We start from the raw sequence: 15,093 nt of genomic DNA on the forward strand, positions 1-15,093 counted from the left end.
GCATCTGGGGAGGAGGGGGAGGATAGGTTTACTATCGCCATTGTTGTAATCAATATCAAGGTATGCTAGTATTCTCATGGAAAAGGAATTAATTATGTCAGAGGATAGGCTGGGTATTAGTTTTGATTGACACCATTGGGTTTTCCAGTAGTTGTATGTTGTGATGTAAAATGTATGATAGGAATCTTATTATTATTATTATGAATAATAATGCATGACAACATGAATACAATATAAAATCAAACATGGTTTACAAGTATAATGCTGCATTACAGAGTACTGTGTGACATGGCAAATATCATATTATGACATGTCAGGCCCACACAACACTTGCCAGTGCCATGACTGATCCGTAAGTGCCAAAAGTGGCCCAGAATAGGCACAAATGTGTCTGCAGTCTGGGTAGTCGTTGCTTTAAAAGAAGCAAGCTCTTTTCACATGGCCAAAGTGCGACACTAATACCAATAGGAAAAGGTTATTGCATACAGTTGTACGTTTATGGCTCAGGAGACTTAAGCCCAATTTATACTTCTGCATTGACCCTACACCATAGGCAACGCATCAACGCTGACCCTACGTTGTAGACTAAGGTGTAGCCTGATGTGCACCTCTCCAGAAATGTAGGGCTCTTGCATAGGCTCTGCGTCGTGTCAGCTCAGAAGTATAAATCGGCCTTTAATGACCTTTAACTGACTTTAACTCATTAGGAGAAATAGCATCTGACAAAAACAAGAGAAGGGTCACTTCTGTCCAGAAAAAAACGATAACAGTTAATTGTAGAACTGAGGTCCTAGATCAACATGGGTGTATCTCTCCTATAGTCTCTATGTCTTTCCATCAGGTCGTGTTGTTGTCTCAGTGAAAGTACAGAGACAAAGAGAACTCTTTCTTGACTTCTTCGTTCCTGAGGGTATTCATCTGTGAAGGCCGTTTATGTACTGATCCAAGTCAACAAACGCTGCATTTTGCACAACCAACTTCGGCTCCATCTCTTCGTCTGATGTTCTGCTCATCTAGCCATGCCTCCCTCATTCCAACTCCCTCACTTCCTCAGTTAAACTGTAGCTGAGGGAGCACCCCCCCCCCCCTTCTTTCTCTTCAATCAGTTGAAGTTGGTTTGTTGTCTCTCTGTGCTGTCTTTCTGGGGGAAAAACAAAGAGGAGGGGTATCCGTCTCAAGCTCTTTTGAATGATTCATTTAGCTCTAGCCAGACACCCAAAGACACACAGATCATTTCCTGCAGTTGGATGTGTCTCATAGGGAGCTGCTGAAGGAGATCAGAGAGAGAGACAGAACTTCACACATCTTCTGAACACTCAACTCCACTGGGGTCTCCATGCTGCATTTACATAGTTAATATGTAGCACACAGTTCAGCACAAATCAAATCAAAAATCCACAGTAATAGACTTCATGTGTTAAAACTTTAGTTATCAAACTAATAAAAACCATGAATTAACAGAGATTGTTTTGAGCTCATGTCATAATCTAGCACTAGTGGCATAACAAGGATTTTAAAGGCACCACTGCTATGGAGCTATATTAGGGTCAAAAGTTTTGTTCATTTGAAAAAAAAGTCGGTAGACCACGCCCCTCTCTGCTGATGTCCCGCCTCCCACGCGAGAAAGGGTCAGAAGTCTGAAACTGAAAAACAAGGATCCGAAACTGAAAAAAAAGGATCTGAAAGTGAAAATAAGATCTGTGACCAAAAACAAGATATGAAACTTCAAATATCTAAATATACAGGAACGTGAACATTGAAAATATTTTTTCAAATTATTTTTATTATTATTATTTATTATTATTATTATTTAAAATTATTTATTCCATCCATCCATTCATCCATTATCTGTAACCGCTTATCCAATTTAGGGTCATGGTGGGTCCAGAGCCTACCTGGAATCATTGGGCGCAAGGCGGGAATACACCCTGGAGGGGGCGCCAGTCCTTCACAGGGCAACACAGACACACACACGTTCACTCACACACTCACACCTACGGACACATTTGAGTCGCCAATCCACCTACCAATGTGTGTTTTTGGACTGTGGGAGGAAACCGGAGCACCCGGAGGAAACCCACGCGGACACGGGGAGAACACACCAACTCCTCACAGAAAAATAAAATCAGAATTGATTGAATTCTATTTAAATTGAAAAAAAAAATCATCCTACCCTTTTTTTAATTTTGAATGCACCGTTGTATTTTTTAAAGTTCAATCTCAAGATTTGAACTTTCAGTTTCAGATTTTTTTTTTCAAATGAACAAAACTTTTGACCATTGTGTAGTTCCATACACTGCAAAATGAACTGTATGTCCAAAGGTTTGGAGACACGGCTTATAATTTGTTTATTCTACTTCTTTAACATACACCCATTGTGGAGACATTCATTTGTGCACACACAGTTTGTATAAATTTCCACAGACAAGCATGAAGGCCTAGAGACACATAAAACATCAAAACGTTGTCCCAGTGCAGCTGGAGTGGCATGCTTTTGTGCTCTGAAACTGTCCATCCAGTATTTCATAATGAAAGTAAACAGGTGAAGAAGGGTGCAAAGACACTTTTGGTGAAAACACTGATATTGTACTCTATATACACTCACTCTGTTTCTACACTCACTGTCCATTCTCACAGCTCCACTATCCACAGGAGCACTTTGTAGTTCTACAATTACAGACTGGAGTCCATTTTATGTTCTGTGTATTTTATTTCTCTGCTTTCACCTTGTTGAAATGTGGTCAGGACTCCCACAGGACCACCACAGAGCAGGTATGGTTTGAATGGTGGATCATTCTTAGTGCTGCAGTGACATTGGAGTGGTGGTGTGTTAGTGTGTGTTGTGCTGCGGATCAGACACAGCAGTGCTACTGGAGTTTTTAAAGCCTACAGTGTCACTGCTGGACTGAGAAGAGTCCACCAACTAAAAATATCCAGCAACAGTGTCCTCTGTCCACTGATGAAGGACTAGAGGCAGCAAACACAAACTGTGCAGTATATATATCCAGAAATTTTGTCACAGTCAACAAACTAACCCCCTGCCTACGGACTTCATTGTTGTTTTTATACGCTGCAAGAAATGAAAATTTAGACAGATTGCAAGAAGAGGTTTATTTCCCTCGCTGATATTTTGGTGGGACTGTAATAAATTAGATTTTTATATCTGGACCTGGACCAGATGCTGCCTGTACAGTACCACTGATTTAGTGCAGAGCCTTCACAACGGGTCTACTCCCAATTGATGCCATTCTTTTCAAATGGATCTTTTATGAGCAAATCTGCACAAGCTGTCGACCATGTAGTGTCATTTAATGAGATTCCACAAAGAACGATTTTGGTTTTCAGTGGTTTTCCCTATAGAGATTTTTCAAAGCCAAAGCTGCATTTAATATTTTAAATCAATAAATGAAATGGTTTTCTCTTGTCTCTGAAAAATAGGACGATTAAGTACTGTACGATGGTAAGTGTTGGTGGTCGACCATGTCTTGCTTGGCTGTTACAAGTCCCAGTTTCCCTATGCCTTTTAATAGCTCCAGTTTTCCCCTCCTTAAGCTATGTTCATTTATCTTCTCAGATATGCCTCTTGATATTAATAACTTGTTTTATTAATAATTCATAAGTTTAACTGCAGTTTTGACTTTGAATTAAATAAAATATGATCCATGACCACTGAACAATACTGTGAATGAGAATGAGAAATTTGAGGCCTATTTATATACACTCATAAGCCAAATTTGTGGATTGACTTCCTTGTATCTACACTCAGTGTCCATTTTATGAGTACCACTGACCATACAGGTGCACTTTGTAGTTCTAAAATTACACAGTATTCAATATGTTACTCTGCATAGTTTGTTCGCCACCTTTCACCCTGTTGAAATGGTCAGGGCACACAGGACCCCACAGAGCAGGTATGATTTGGGCAGTGGATCATAGTCAGCACTGCAGTGACACTGACGTTGTGGTGGTGTTTTAGTATGTGTTGTGTTGTATTGGCACAGGGGCCTGGATGTTGTGGGTTCGATTCCCGCTCCGAGTGACTGTCTGTGAGGAGTTGGTGTGTTCTCCCCGTGTCTGCGTGGGTTTCCTCTGGGTGACTGTGAGGAGTTGGTGTGTTCTCCCCGTGTCTGCATGGGTTTCCTCTGGGTGACTGTGAGGGGTTGGTGTGTTCTCTCTGTGTCTGCGTGGGTTTCCTCCGGGTGACTGTCTGTGAGGAGTGTGGTGCGTTCTCCCAGTGTCCGCGTGGGTTTCCTCCAGGTGACTGTCTGTGAGGAGTTGGTGTGTTCTCCCCGTGTCCGCGTGGGTTTCCTCCGGGTGCTCTGGTTTCCTCCCACGCTCCAAAAACACATGTTGTGTCTGTTGTGTCTGACACAAAAGTGTCTGTAGGTGTGAGTGAATGTGTGTGTGTGTGTGTCTGTGTTGCCCTGTGAAGGTCTGGTGCCCCCTCCAGGGTGTATTCCCACCTTGTGTCCAATGATTCCAGGTAGGCTCTGGACCCACCGCGACCCTGAACTGGATAAGTGCTTACAGATAATGAATGAATGAATGAATGAATGTGTTGGCACAAGTGGATCAGACACAATAGTGCAGCATTTCTAAACCATTCAGTGTCACTGCTGGACCAAGAATAGTCCACCAACACTGTCCTGGGGGCTGCGTCCACTGATGAAGGGTAAGAGGACGGCCAACACAAACTGTGCAGCAGCAGATTAGCTACAGTCCCTGACTTTACAATCTACAGAGTGGACACTGTTCAAAAATTCAAGTAGCGCTCATGTGTCTGATCCATTCATACTAGCTCAACACACTAACACACCACCACCACGTCACCCAAATAAATCCTGTTCTATTATGGTCCTGTGGGAGTCCTGATCGCTGAAGTAACTTAATTTAATGATAGATGTGTATGTACACTATATTTCTAAAAGTTCATTAACACTTGCTCATCCACTGCTTCTTTTAAAATCAAGGGTATTTTACTAGAGGTGGTATATACAGGGAGGCTTAGGTGTATTCATATAGTGTAGAAGTATTAAAATGGCTCTGTCCAACATGTCTGCGCAGTACACCAGGTTTATAATTAATTCCACACATATAAACATTTTAATAAATTTTGACTTCATTACAGTAAGTGCCAGGCTAGGGGGTTAATAACTTACAGCTGTGCACTTACTTATTCAGCAAATAATGAAAGAGAGAGGGACCAACAGAGTCTATGAAGTTGCAACCACCCCGTGTCATGGCACCATTACTCAGGGAAGGACTGAAGCAATGCACTCTCTCTCTCTCTCTCTCTCAGAGGGGGGTTCATGCTCCCGCTATTTGAATCTGCTGACTCAGCAGCTGGGGGGCTTAGACATAGTCCTAAGGACAAGTTTTCTGACATAACTGGCAATGATCCAGACATGACCTCCACCACATGAGTAATAGTCATACACACACACACACACCCTTCCCATGGGGTCTGTTAAGGTGTGTGAATAGTTATTTTGGTGGTGTGGCCCACTAAGAAGGCCCAGAGGGTGTAAACACTAATAAAATTCTGAAGGGTTATTTTCCACAGGACGAATAAGACTTCAAAGTGGAAATATTCTGCTGCTTCATTATTTATTAATCTAGCAACTTATAGCACTAAAAAAAAAGAGTTTTTTTTTTAAAAAACGTTCTCAAAGGTGGAGATTTTTGAAAAACGCAGTGTCACTGTTTTCGTGTGGATGGGGAAAAGGGGGTTTATTTGGAAACACTGATGACACACAGTGTGCCTGTCTCTGGGTGAAGTTCAAATAGCTCAATGCCTACTGAGTAAATTATACATGTCATAAAACTACAATGTATACATTCAAATAGATTCCAGATTCCCACGTATGAATACATATAAATGATATTATATTACAAATATATAATGCATTATTAAGATCTACAGTACTTCAGTACTTTCATAAGGCATAGTGCACTGCATAGCACGTATGGAGTGATTTGCGATTAAACCTCTTTGTTTCCAACTTGATTCATGGTGTTTTGGTGTCTCTCTTTAAGAGGTACGATAGCCCCCTACAGGACTGGCATGATAATGCAAGCATATTCATATTCATCTGGACGGGGATGTTTTAAAAAGCATAGGGAGGAAAACCTTTGTTTTTAAAAATATCCCAATCCGTGTGAATGGTGCCTCAGTCACAAAGTCTCCACAGTTAGCTAATGTTTCCTCAGATATCAGAGGCACTATATCGGCATGGTTTGTGACCACTTACAATAAAGGGTCCCTGCAAATTAACACAAAGATGCTCTGAGTTATTTTCTTTCTTGCATCATTCATTCATTATCTGTAAGCGCTATTCCAGTTCAGGGTCACGGTGGGTCCGGAGCCTATCCGGAATTATTGGGCACAAAGCGGGAATACACCCTGGAGGAGGCACCAGTCCTTCACAGGGTGACACACGTTCACTCACACATTCACTTGCACACTCACACCTACGGACACTTTAGAGTCGTCAATCCACCTACAAACGTGTGTTTTTGGACGTGTGTTTTTGGACTGTGGGAGGAAACCAGAGCCCCCGGAGGAAACCCACGCAGACACAGGGAGAACACACCAAACTCCTCACAGACAGTCACCCGGAGTAGGACTCCATGTCCCTGGAGCTGTGTGACTGCGACACTACCTGCTGGTTTGATGGATGGTTTGATGAGTGTGAAAATTTCATGTATATTTACATGCTCTGGCATTTGCCTTCATAACTGAACACCTAGCACAGATTTTCCGTAACCCCAGTATAGTGCCAGATACTTGCAGAATCCATTGCTAGGTGGCAGCTTGCATACCTTAAGAAAATTCTTTTTTTTCCCCTTAAAAATGTCACCCATCTGTATGTATTACCTTTTTATTTTGAAAGTCCTTGTGTTTGTTCAGGCCAAATCGTTCTGCTGTTGATTTATTTTTCACACTGGTTGTGTAGATCTTCCACTGGCTGTTTGCAGCTTTCTTTATTCGACTGTTACACAAACCCTTTGAAGTGCTGGTGATCTGCTTTTAGGACCAAACTTTTGAATGCCTCAGTAGCTCCCACTGTACTGTGTGTTTATTAATATCCAGCCTATGCTGCATTTTAATGCTGACACTGTTCTTGTTCTTGTCCTATAGCAATACCTAGAGGCTGAAGTTTGATGCTTCTGTGCCTCATTACAATATGCAGCACTTGTGAAGACATGCTGGATTCCACTTGTGTAGCTACAGATACAGAACCAGCCAAACAGACACAGCTGCTCATAAAGCTCTCCTGAATATTTTTACAGATTCATTAAAATAATATCAGACAGAACTATGAAAGAACAAGTCTGGAATTCTGTAGTCACTAAAAGTTTGAAACAAAATCCAAAACAACGTTGTTTTAAAAGTGTATTATAGTTTATTTTGTATTTGGAGTGGTAAACCTCATGGTAAAATTAAAATTGCGGGCTTCTGAAGCGCATGTAGAATATACTCTGTGGGCGGGGCTTATCTCCAGCAGCCAATGGCTGACAAGATCCCACCCTCAAATTAAAAACATGGTCAGAGTACGGTTTTTAAACCCTTCAATAATAATAACAGTCTTCCTAGGGTCTCAAAAATGTGTCTTTATTTTGTCACCATAAAAATCAGTTGTTCTGAACAGGGCTGTTTAGACAGGAGGAGAACTGTGTTGTTTGATCCTTGTGGCTATTTGACCAAAGCCTGCCAGTGTAAATATGTGAAAAAGGATGAAAATATGTTCCCTTTAACAGTAGTTTTACACCATGTCCCTTCAGTGTGCAGGAGTGTTTACTCGCTTGTAGCATGTACGTTCATTCATTCATTATCTGTAACCACTTATCCAGCGCCTACCTGGGATCATTGGGCACAAGGCGGCCACCTACGGACACTTTTGAGTCACCAATCCACCTACCAACGTGTGTTTTTGGACTGTGGGAGGAAACCAGAGCACCCGGAGGAAACCCACGCGGACACTGGGAGAACACACCAACTCCTCACAGACAGTCACCCAGAGGAAACCCACGCAGACACAGGGAGAACACACCAACTCCTCACAGACAGTCACCCGGAGGAAACCCACGCAGACACAGGGAGAACACACCAACTCCTCACAGACAGTCACCCGGAGGAAACCCACGCAGACACAGGGAGAACACACCAACTCCTCACAGACAGTCACCCGGAGGAAACCCACACAGACACAGGGAGAACACACCAACTCCTCACACACTGTCACCGGGAGTGGGACTCGAACCCACAACCTCCAGGTCCCTTATACACTACCTTCGACACTACCTGCCATATTATTAATCTCAAAACCTTAGGGTGAAAATAAAACAAAATATATCAGGTTTGAATATCAAGTTTGGCAAAAGACCAATTGTTCTTGACATGTGCATGATGCCAAATCCTTTGAGGTTTATTGTACAGTAGATTCTTCAAAGTAGCCACTACCTTGATGGCATTTTTTGTGTTATTCTCTGAAGCAGCTTCATGATTAGCAACTCGCTGTAAGCCCAACTGTAGATTTTTTTAAATGTGTTCATTTCATACCAACCATTTCAACTCCAGGACTGACACCGCTCAACCCTAACATTATGACCACCTCCTCTTTTCTACATGCACTGTCCATTCTCTCAGCTCTACTGTCTACAGGAGCACTTTGTAGTTCTACAATTGCAGACTGGAGTCCATCTGTTACTGTGTATACATTGTTTGCCCCCTTTCATCCTGTTCTTCAATGGCCAGGACCACCACAGAGCAGGGTTCATTTGGGAGGTGGATCATTCTCAGCGCTGCAGTGACACTGATATGGTGGTGTGTTAGTGTGTGTTGTGATGGTATGAGTGGATCAGACACAGCAGTGCTGTACTGAGTTTGTATAGCCCTCAGTGTCACTTCAGGCTTGCTCCTCTTTAGCCTCTTTAACCTTGTTTTCTTCTGTCTGGCCGATAGTGCTTGTTTATTTTAGACACTAATCTTGTCTGGTGCTATCTTTAAACAATGTCTGAGGCATGAGGCAATCAAATTAAATTACATTTCTTATGAAGAATCCCTGTGATGAATTCTGTTTTAATATATTGATCTGATTTGACTGTAAACGCCACTTTAATAATTTATTATAATTATCCATAAATCTGAGAAATGTGCCTTTAAGCATAAGTCTTTAGTTTAGATTTTTTTAAAACAAATTTTTCACTGGAAGTATGTCTCTCTCTCTCTCTCTCTCTCTCTCTCTCTCTCCCTCTCCCTCTATGTGTGTGTGTAGGTGTCTATATCTGTGCTGTAATCCAAATGATGGATTACAGGGTCTATTCAAACCCAAATAGTTATTTGACCACTTGCCCTGTCTCCCCCTATAAAACCCTTATCCCTTACTCCACAACTCAATAATATCATAATAGGTTCTTTGCAGGAGCTACGTTTCTCAGTGGCAACCCACTCTATCAACATACCCACGTTTCCTTTCACTGACAAAATAGAGACTCTTTGTTTCAACATCTAAATACACGACCCAAATTAATCCCCGGATCCCAGCTGTGCTGATGCCTTCCTCCGGCTCAGATGGTGCCTGCTCTTCTGGAGAGTCACTTAACAGTCCAGCACAGTGCAAAACCCACCCCCAGTTCATCAGGAATTTGACAGGAATTTAACCCATTCTGTAGAAAAGAAAATGGACTGTGTGACTTCTGAAATAATACAGATTCAAGATACAGAAACAGATTCCAATATGTTTTCAGGTAAAAAATGAGGAGCGAGCGTGTACACACCCTGAGCCTGTTAAACAAGTCAAATTATGACATTTCTGCACCATTCCATACATAACCAACTGCCATCAAGCTGTAAAAAGGATTTAAAGGTGCACTATCTGAGATTTTGTCAGCAGGAGATGCACTAGTGTCTCAGAGGCAAACATTAACAGTAGCTCTGTGATGCCTTTCCCTTTAGCCCCACACTCTTTTCTGCCTTAACCCCAGCTCCCGTCTTAATTTCACACTGCTGAGAGCAAAAGCTGAAAAAGTCACTCTGACTCACTCACAACAAACTCATGATATCTGTAACAGCTGATTTTATCATGCCAGTCACTGAAGAAAACAGACCTGGAACCTAATAATAATACTAATAGTAATAATAATAATAATGGGCGGCATGGTGGTGCAGCAGGTAGTGTCGCAGTCTCACATCTCCAGGGACCTGGAGGTTGTGGGTTCTAGTCCTGCTCCAGGTGACTGTCTGTGAGGAGTGTGGTGTGTTCTCCCTGTGTCTGCGTGGGTTTCCTCCGGGTGACTGTCTGTGAGGAGTGTGGTGTGTTCTCCCTGTGTCTGCGTGGGTTTCCTCCGGGTGACTGTCTGTGAGGAGTGTGGTGTGTTCTCCCTGTGTCTGCGAGGGTTTCCTCCAGGTGACTGTCTGTGAGGAGTGTGGTGTGTTCTCCCTGTGTCTGTGTGGGTTTCCTCCGGGTGCTCCGGTTTCCTCCCACGGTCCAAAAACACACGTTGGTAGGTGGATTGGCTACTCAAAAATGTCCGTAGGTGTGAGTGAATGTGTGGGTGTGTGTCGCCTTGTGGGCGTCTGGCGCCCCCTCCTGGGTGCCTTCCCGCCTTGCACCCGGTGGTTCTGGGTGGGCCAATGACCCTGAACTGGATACGTGGTTTCAGATAAATGAATGAAATGAATGAATATTTATTTGGTGCTTTTCCATCACGTATAAAGCATGTGTCAAATGAATGACAACACGAAAGACCCAGGACCTAGAGTTTGTTAGAGACCCAGGACCTGAACTGTTTGTTATGATATATCCTCCTGTAAATTCACTAGAAATAAGTGTCTTGTGCTGCAGTAGCCCTTTATTCAGACCAGACCTTATTAGCTTTCCTTCCTCATGCACTGATGAGGCTTTGGATCCTTTTTTAGGGCAACTTCATTAGTTCTTGTATTCCCACTCTTTATAATATCTGCTCCCTTGACAACAAACTGGACTCACCTCAGACTGCAAATGCTTACACAGAGGAAGCTGAGGGAATGAAACATCCCTGACACCAATACTCAGCTAGAATTAATATGAAATTAACCACTTTCCAACTACAGAAGAAACTTTGTGTGTAAATGTTATTTTAAATACTTTCAGTACTATTAGAGTTTGTGAATAAGCATGAAACTCACCCTAGTGAATACACTCTGCAGCGTTTGGTGTGGATGCATCGTGCCAGGCTGAATCTGTTGTCCAAACACAGCACCCATGACCTCTGAAGTTCTGAACCGTCACTTTCTATCACTGGAAAAGTAGGTCTTTCACAGGAAACCTGGAGACAAACACACACGAGTAGCTATGTTTTTATGATAACGGCAAACAACATCATTATATGCTATTTGTATATATATATATTTGTGCTGTCAACGTTAACGTGTTACTGCATGTGATTAATCTGGAAACTACTTTGACACATTTTTTATTTTTGTTTTATTTTATTTTATTTTTATTTAACTCAAATGAATAATTTTACCAAATTTGGCCACTTCCTCCTATAATTCAGACTTTTTAAAAACAGTCTAGTGATGTATAAAAGTTTTATTAGGCAATGTATACACAGCATCACTACTGTTATCTTAGATTATATTATTTTTCTGATGAAATTCAGATTAAATCTCAAAACTAACTCTCTTACTATCTCTTACCAACTCTCCTATATTTATTCATTCATTCATTATCTGTAACCCTTATCCAGTTCAGGGTCGCTGTGGATCCAGTACCTACCTGTAATCATTGGACGCAAGGCAGGAACACACCCTGGAGGGGGCGCCAGTCCTTCACAGGGCAACACACACTCACACATTCACTCTCACACTCGCACCTACGGACACTTCTAAGTCGCCAATCCACCTACCAACGTGTGTTTTTGGACTGTGGCAGGAAACTGGAGCACCCGGAGGAAACCCACGCGGACACGGGGAGAACACACCAAACTCCTCACAGACAGTCACCCGGAGCAGGACTCAAACCCACAACCTCCAGGTCCCTGGAGCTGTGTGACTGCGACACTACCTGCTGCGCCACCTGATCTATTAAATCTACCTTATATTTAAACACCAACTGAACAAAGATTAAAAACTTTTTTTTTTATATCTTTATATGTTTGAACTTAAACTGATACCTGCAACATGACTCATAAAAGTTTTGAAAGGAGGCGTTTAAGATTAGGAAATTTATGATAGGTTCCAGAAATGCTTGAGTATAATAGGAGCCTTCGGGAAAGTCTACACTTTGCCAAATATGTGTCAGTGAGTAAGCCAACAATTTTTGAAAAAAAAAAAAAAACATTCCTAAATGCTTCACAGTGCATATTATAATCAAAAGATTCAGGGAATCCAGAGAAAGTCTTAACATGCTTGTGGCCAACCTTCCATATGACCATATGGTGACTAGGGCTTTGATTTACTTTTTTAACCAATTGTAGAGTCAGAAATGCATCTATTTTAAGGTGATTCTGTTACCCAATGGCATTGAGTTGCTCTCATAGAGTTGTATAACCACAAAAATGAATGGGACACTGATAGTGCTTGGCATGACCTTAAAGTCACTATGACCAGTGTCAAGCATGGGCTAGAGGGGCACGGTGTTCTCTAGAGTAATGGAGCAATAGTTGGGAGTGAGCGGCTTTTGTGATCCACAGTTAATTTCAGTATTTAGAGTTCAGTATAATTTTTAGGTAACACTTAAAATTACAGCCCACTAATTCCTGGGTAAGTACAGAGTATGTACCTGTTAAGTAAGCTGTAAGATAAACTATGTACTGTGTAAGTAAAGGGCATGATACTAGAAATATATGGTTATAATATGTGGTATATCTTACAAAAATTTCACGAATAAGCCATGTAACTATGCTCCAAATCCATAATTCCATAATTATAGTTTACAAAATTTAATTCAAAGTATGATAATTTATTCATTCATTCATTCATTGTCTGTAAGCGCTTATCCAGTTCAGGGTCACGGTGGGTCCAGAGCCTACCTGGAATCATTGGGTGCAAGGCGGGAATACACCCTGGAGGGGGCGCCAGTCCTTCACAGGGCAACACAGACACACTCACACCTACGGACACTTTTGAGTCGCCAATCCACCTACCAACGTGTGTTTTTGGACTGTGGGAGGAAACCGGAGCACCCGGAGGAAACCCACCCAGACACAGGAAGAACACACCACACTCCTCACAGACAGTCACCCGGAGGAAACCCACCCAGACACAGGAAGAACACACCACACTCCTCACAGACAGTCACCTGGAGGAAACCCACGCAGACACAGGGAGAACACACCACACTCCTCACAGACAGTCACCCGGAGGAAACCCATGCTGACACAGGGAGAACACACCACACTCCTCACAGACAGTCACCCGGAGGAAACCCATGCAGACACAGGGAGAACACACCACACTCCTCACAGATGACAATTTATGCAAGTGACTATTACTGTTACTTTGTTCCTTTCTTTTCTGTTCTCCTTTTCTCCATTTTTGACATTTTTAATCAGTTGACTTGTTCCTCTGTGCTCACTTTGAACTAACCTATACTCTCAGATAAACATATAGGTCCAGCACCTGAATAAAGGATGAGGGGCTATTTGAATGTGCACTGGGCTGCTTTTAATCTTTAATCAGTCCTTCAGTCGATCTCAAGCTCCTTTAACTGAATTTTCAAACGTCATAAAGCTCATCTGAACTGATCTCACACATTTTCCCTTTTTACTGTCGTCTTCAGTCTCACACTTCTCTCTCTCTCTCTCTCTCTCTCTCTGCCTCCTCCCGTTTCTCGTCTCATGCTGCATTTTCCCACCTTCTCATTTTCTCAGTTGTCTTTCTCTTGCTTCTATTCTTAATCAAATCATCACATGTCCTGAAATTCACACAGAGGTGCTGATTCCTCTTCCTCCGCTGGTGGAGTTTTGTTCTTTCACCCCCTTTAAGTGTCTTTTGTTTTCAACCATATCCTCTGTCACTTTGTCTATTTCTGTATCTGTTTATTAGAGATCAATTTGACTTTTGTTCATTCAAACTTCTGTGCCTTTTTTATGATTCAGGGCAAATGGTATTGTGCAGTTGAAATGTACCAGGAATTCTGTATTTAAATAAACAATATGTTACATTTTTACTTCAAAATTATTGTGATGCTCCAGTGACCTGTAATAGGGAGAATAGAGCCTCTGTCATTGCTGATCCAGACGAACCTCAGGTAACTTTTGGAAAAGGGTAGGGTAGGGGTGGTAGGGACCCACCCACTCCTGCCCCGAGTGCGGTAAAAGTGATAAATTACACTCTGCAACTGTAGGAGGAGCCCAGGAGCAAAACTATACAATCTTACCTTTATAAATGACCTTTATAAACAATTTTAGTGGTTGGAAAACCTCTGAACCTCTCCGATTTGTACTTTTTTGGTCACTTTTGTGATTAAAGGTGATTCAGAATAAAGGGTTATTCCTGACCCAATTCATACCAAATGTATTGGTGCTTTTCCACTCCAGAGGACACGGTTCCACTGCTCCACTACCAACGCTGATATATTTTAACTCCCTCTTTTAGACTCTTGGCACTGGTCATGGTGACATTAGGCTCATTTACAGCTGCTTCAGAGCATTCCATTTTTTCACAATGCATTTGACCTCAGCTGTGATTTGGATTCACTGTAAAGTAGTGGAATTCACTAATTAGAGGGAGTCTCTATGACTGTTGGAAAGACAGCTGTAGTGCACAGGAAACGGACTGTTCGTGTTTCAGTATCTGTGTTGTGTTTCTGTTGCAAAGGTGGGAACTGACAGCGTGGCTAGTTGAAGAACAGTGCGTCACTGTGGGAGGAGTGAAGAGGGGTTGGAGGTGGAGCTGTGTGTGTGTGTGTTTGCATAACTGATCAAAAAAAGAAAGAGCATTCATCACCTCCAACAGCTGCAGCACACGACACATACTGCCAAGCCTTTTCTGCCAGAGAGAGAGAGAGAAAGAGAGAGAGAGAAAGCTAGGAGGGGACTGAAAGACAGACTGACAGACTGAAAAAAGAGGGAGGGAGAGAAAGATGGAGACTGAAAGAGACAGAA

At 42.2% G+C, this 15,093-nt stretch overlaps 1 protein-coding gene across 1 annotated transcript in view; it reads right to left on the minus strand.

Annotated features, from left to right (window-relative positions):
* The window catches only part of mettl24 (methyltransferase like 24), a 57,403-nt gene that overhangs the window by 14,773 nt on the left and 27,537 nt on the right, over positions 1 to 15,093 (minus strand). Inside the window, exon 3 of the mRNA XM_066677959.1 lies at positions 11,171 to 11,310. Within this exon, the coding sequence (XP_066534056.1) occupies positions 11,171 to 11,310 (140 nt within the window). The remainder of the gene's footprint in view (positions 1 to 11,170; positions 11,311 to 15,093) is intronic.

This window comes from Hoplias malabaricus, chromosome 7 (genome assembly GCF_029633855.1).
Source record: "Hoplias malabaricus isolate fHopMal1 chromosome 7, fHopMal1.hap1, whole genome shotgun sequence".
Taxonomy (NCBI): domain Eukaryota; kingdom Metazoa; phylum Chordata; class Actinopteri; order Characiformes; family Erythrinidae; genus Hoplias; species Hoplias malabaricus.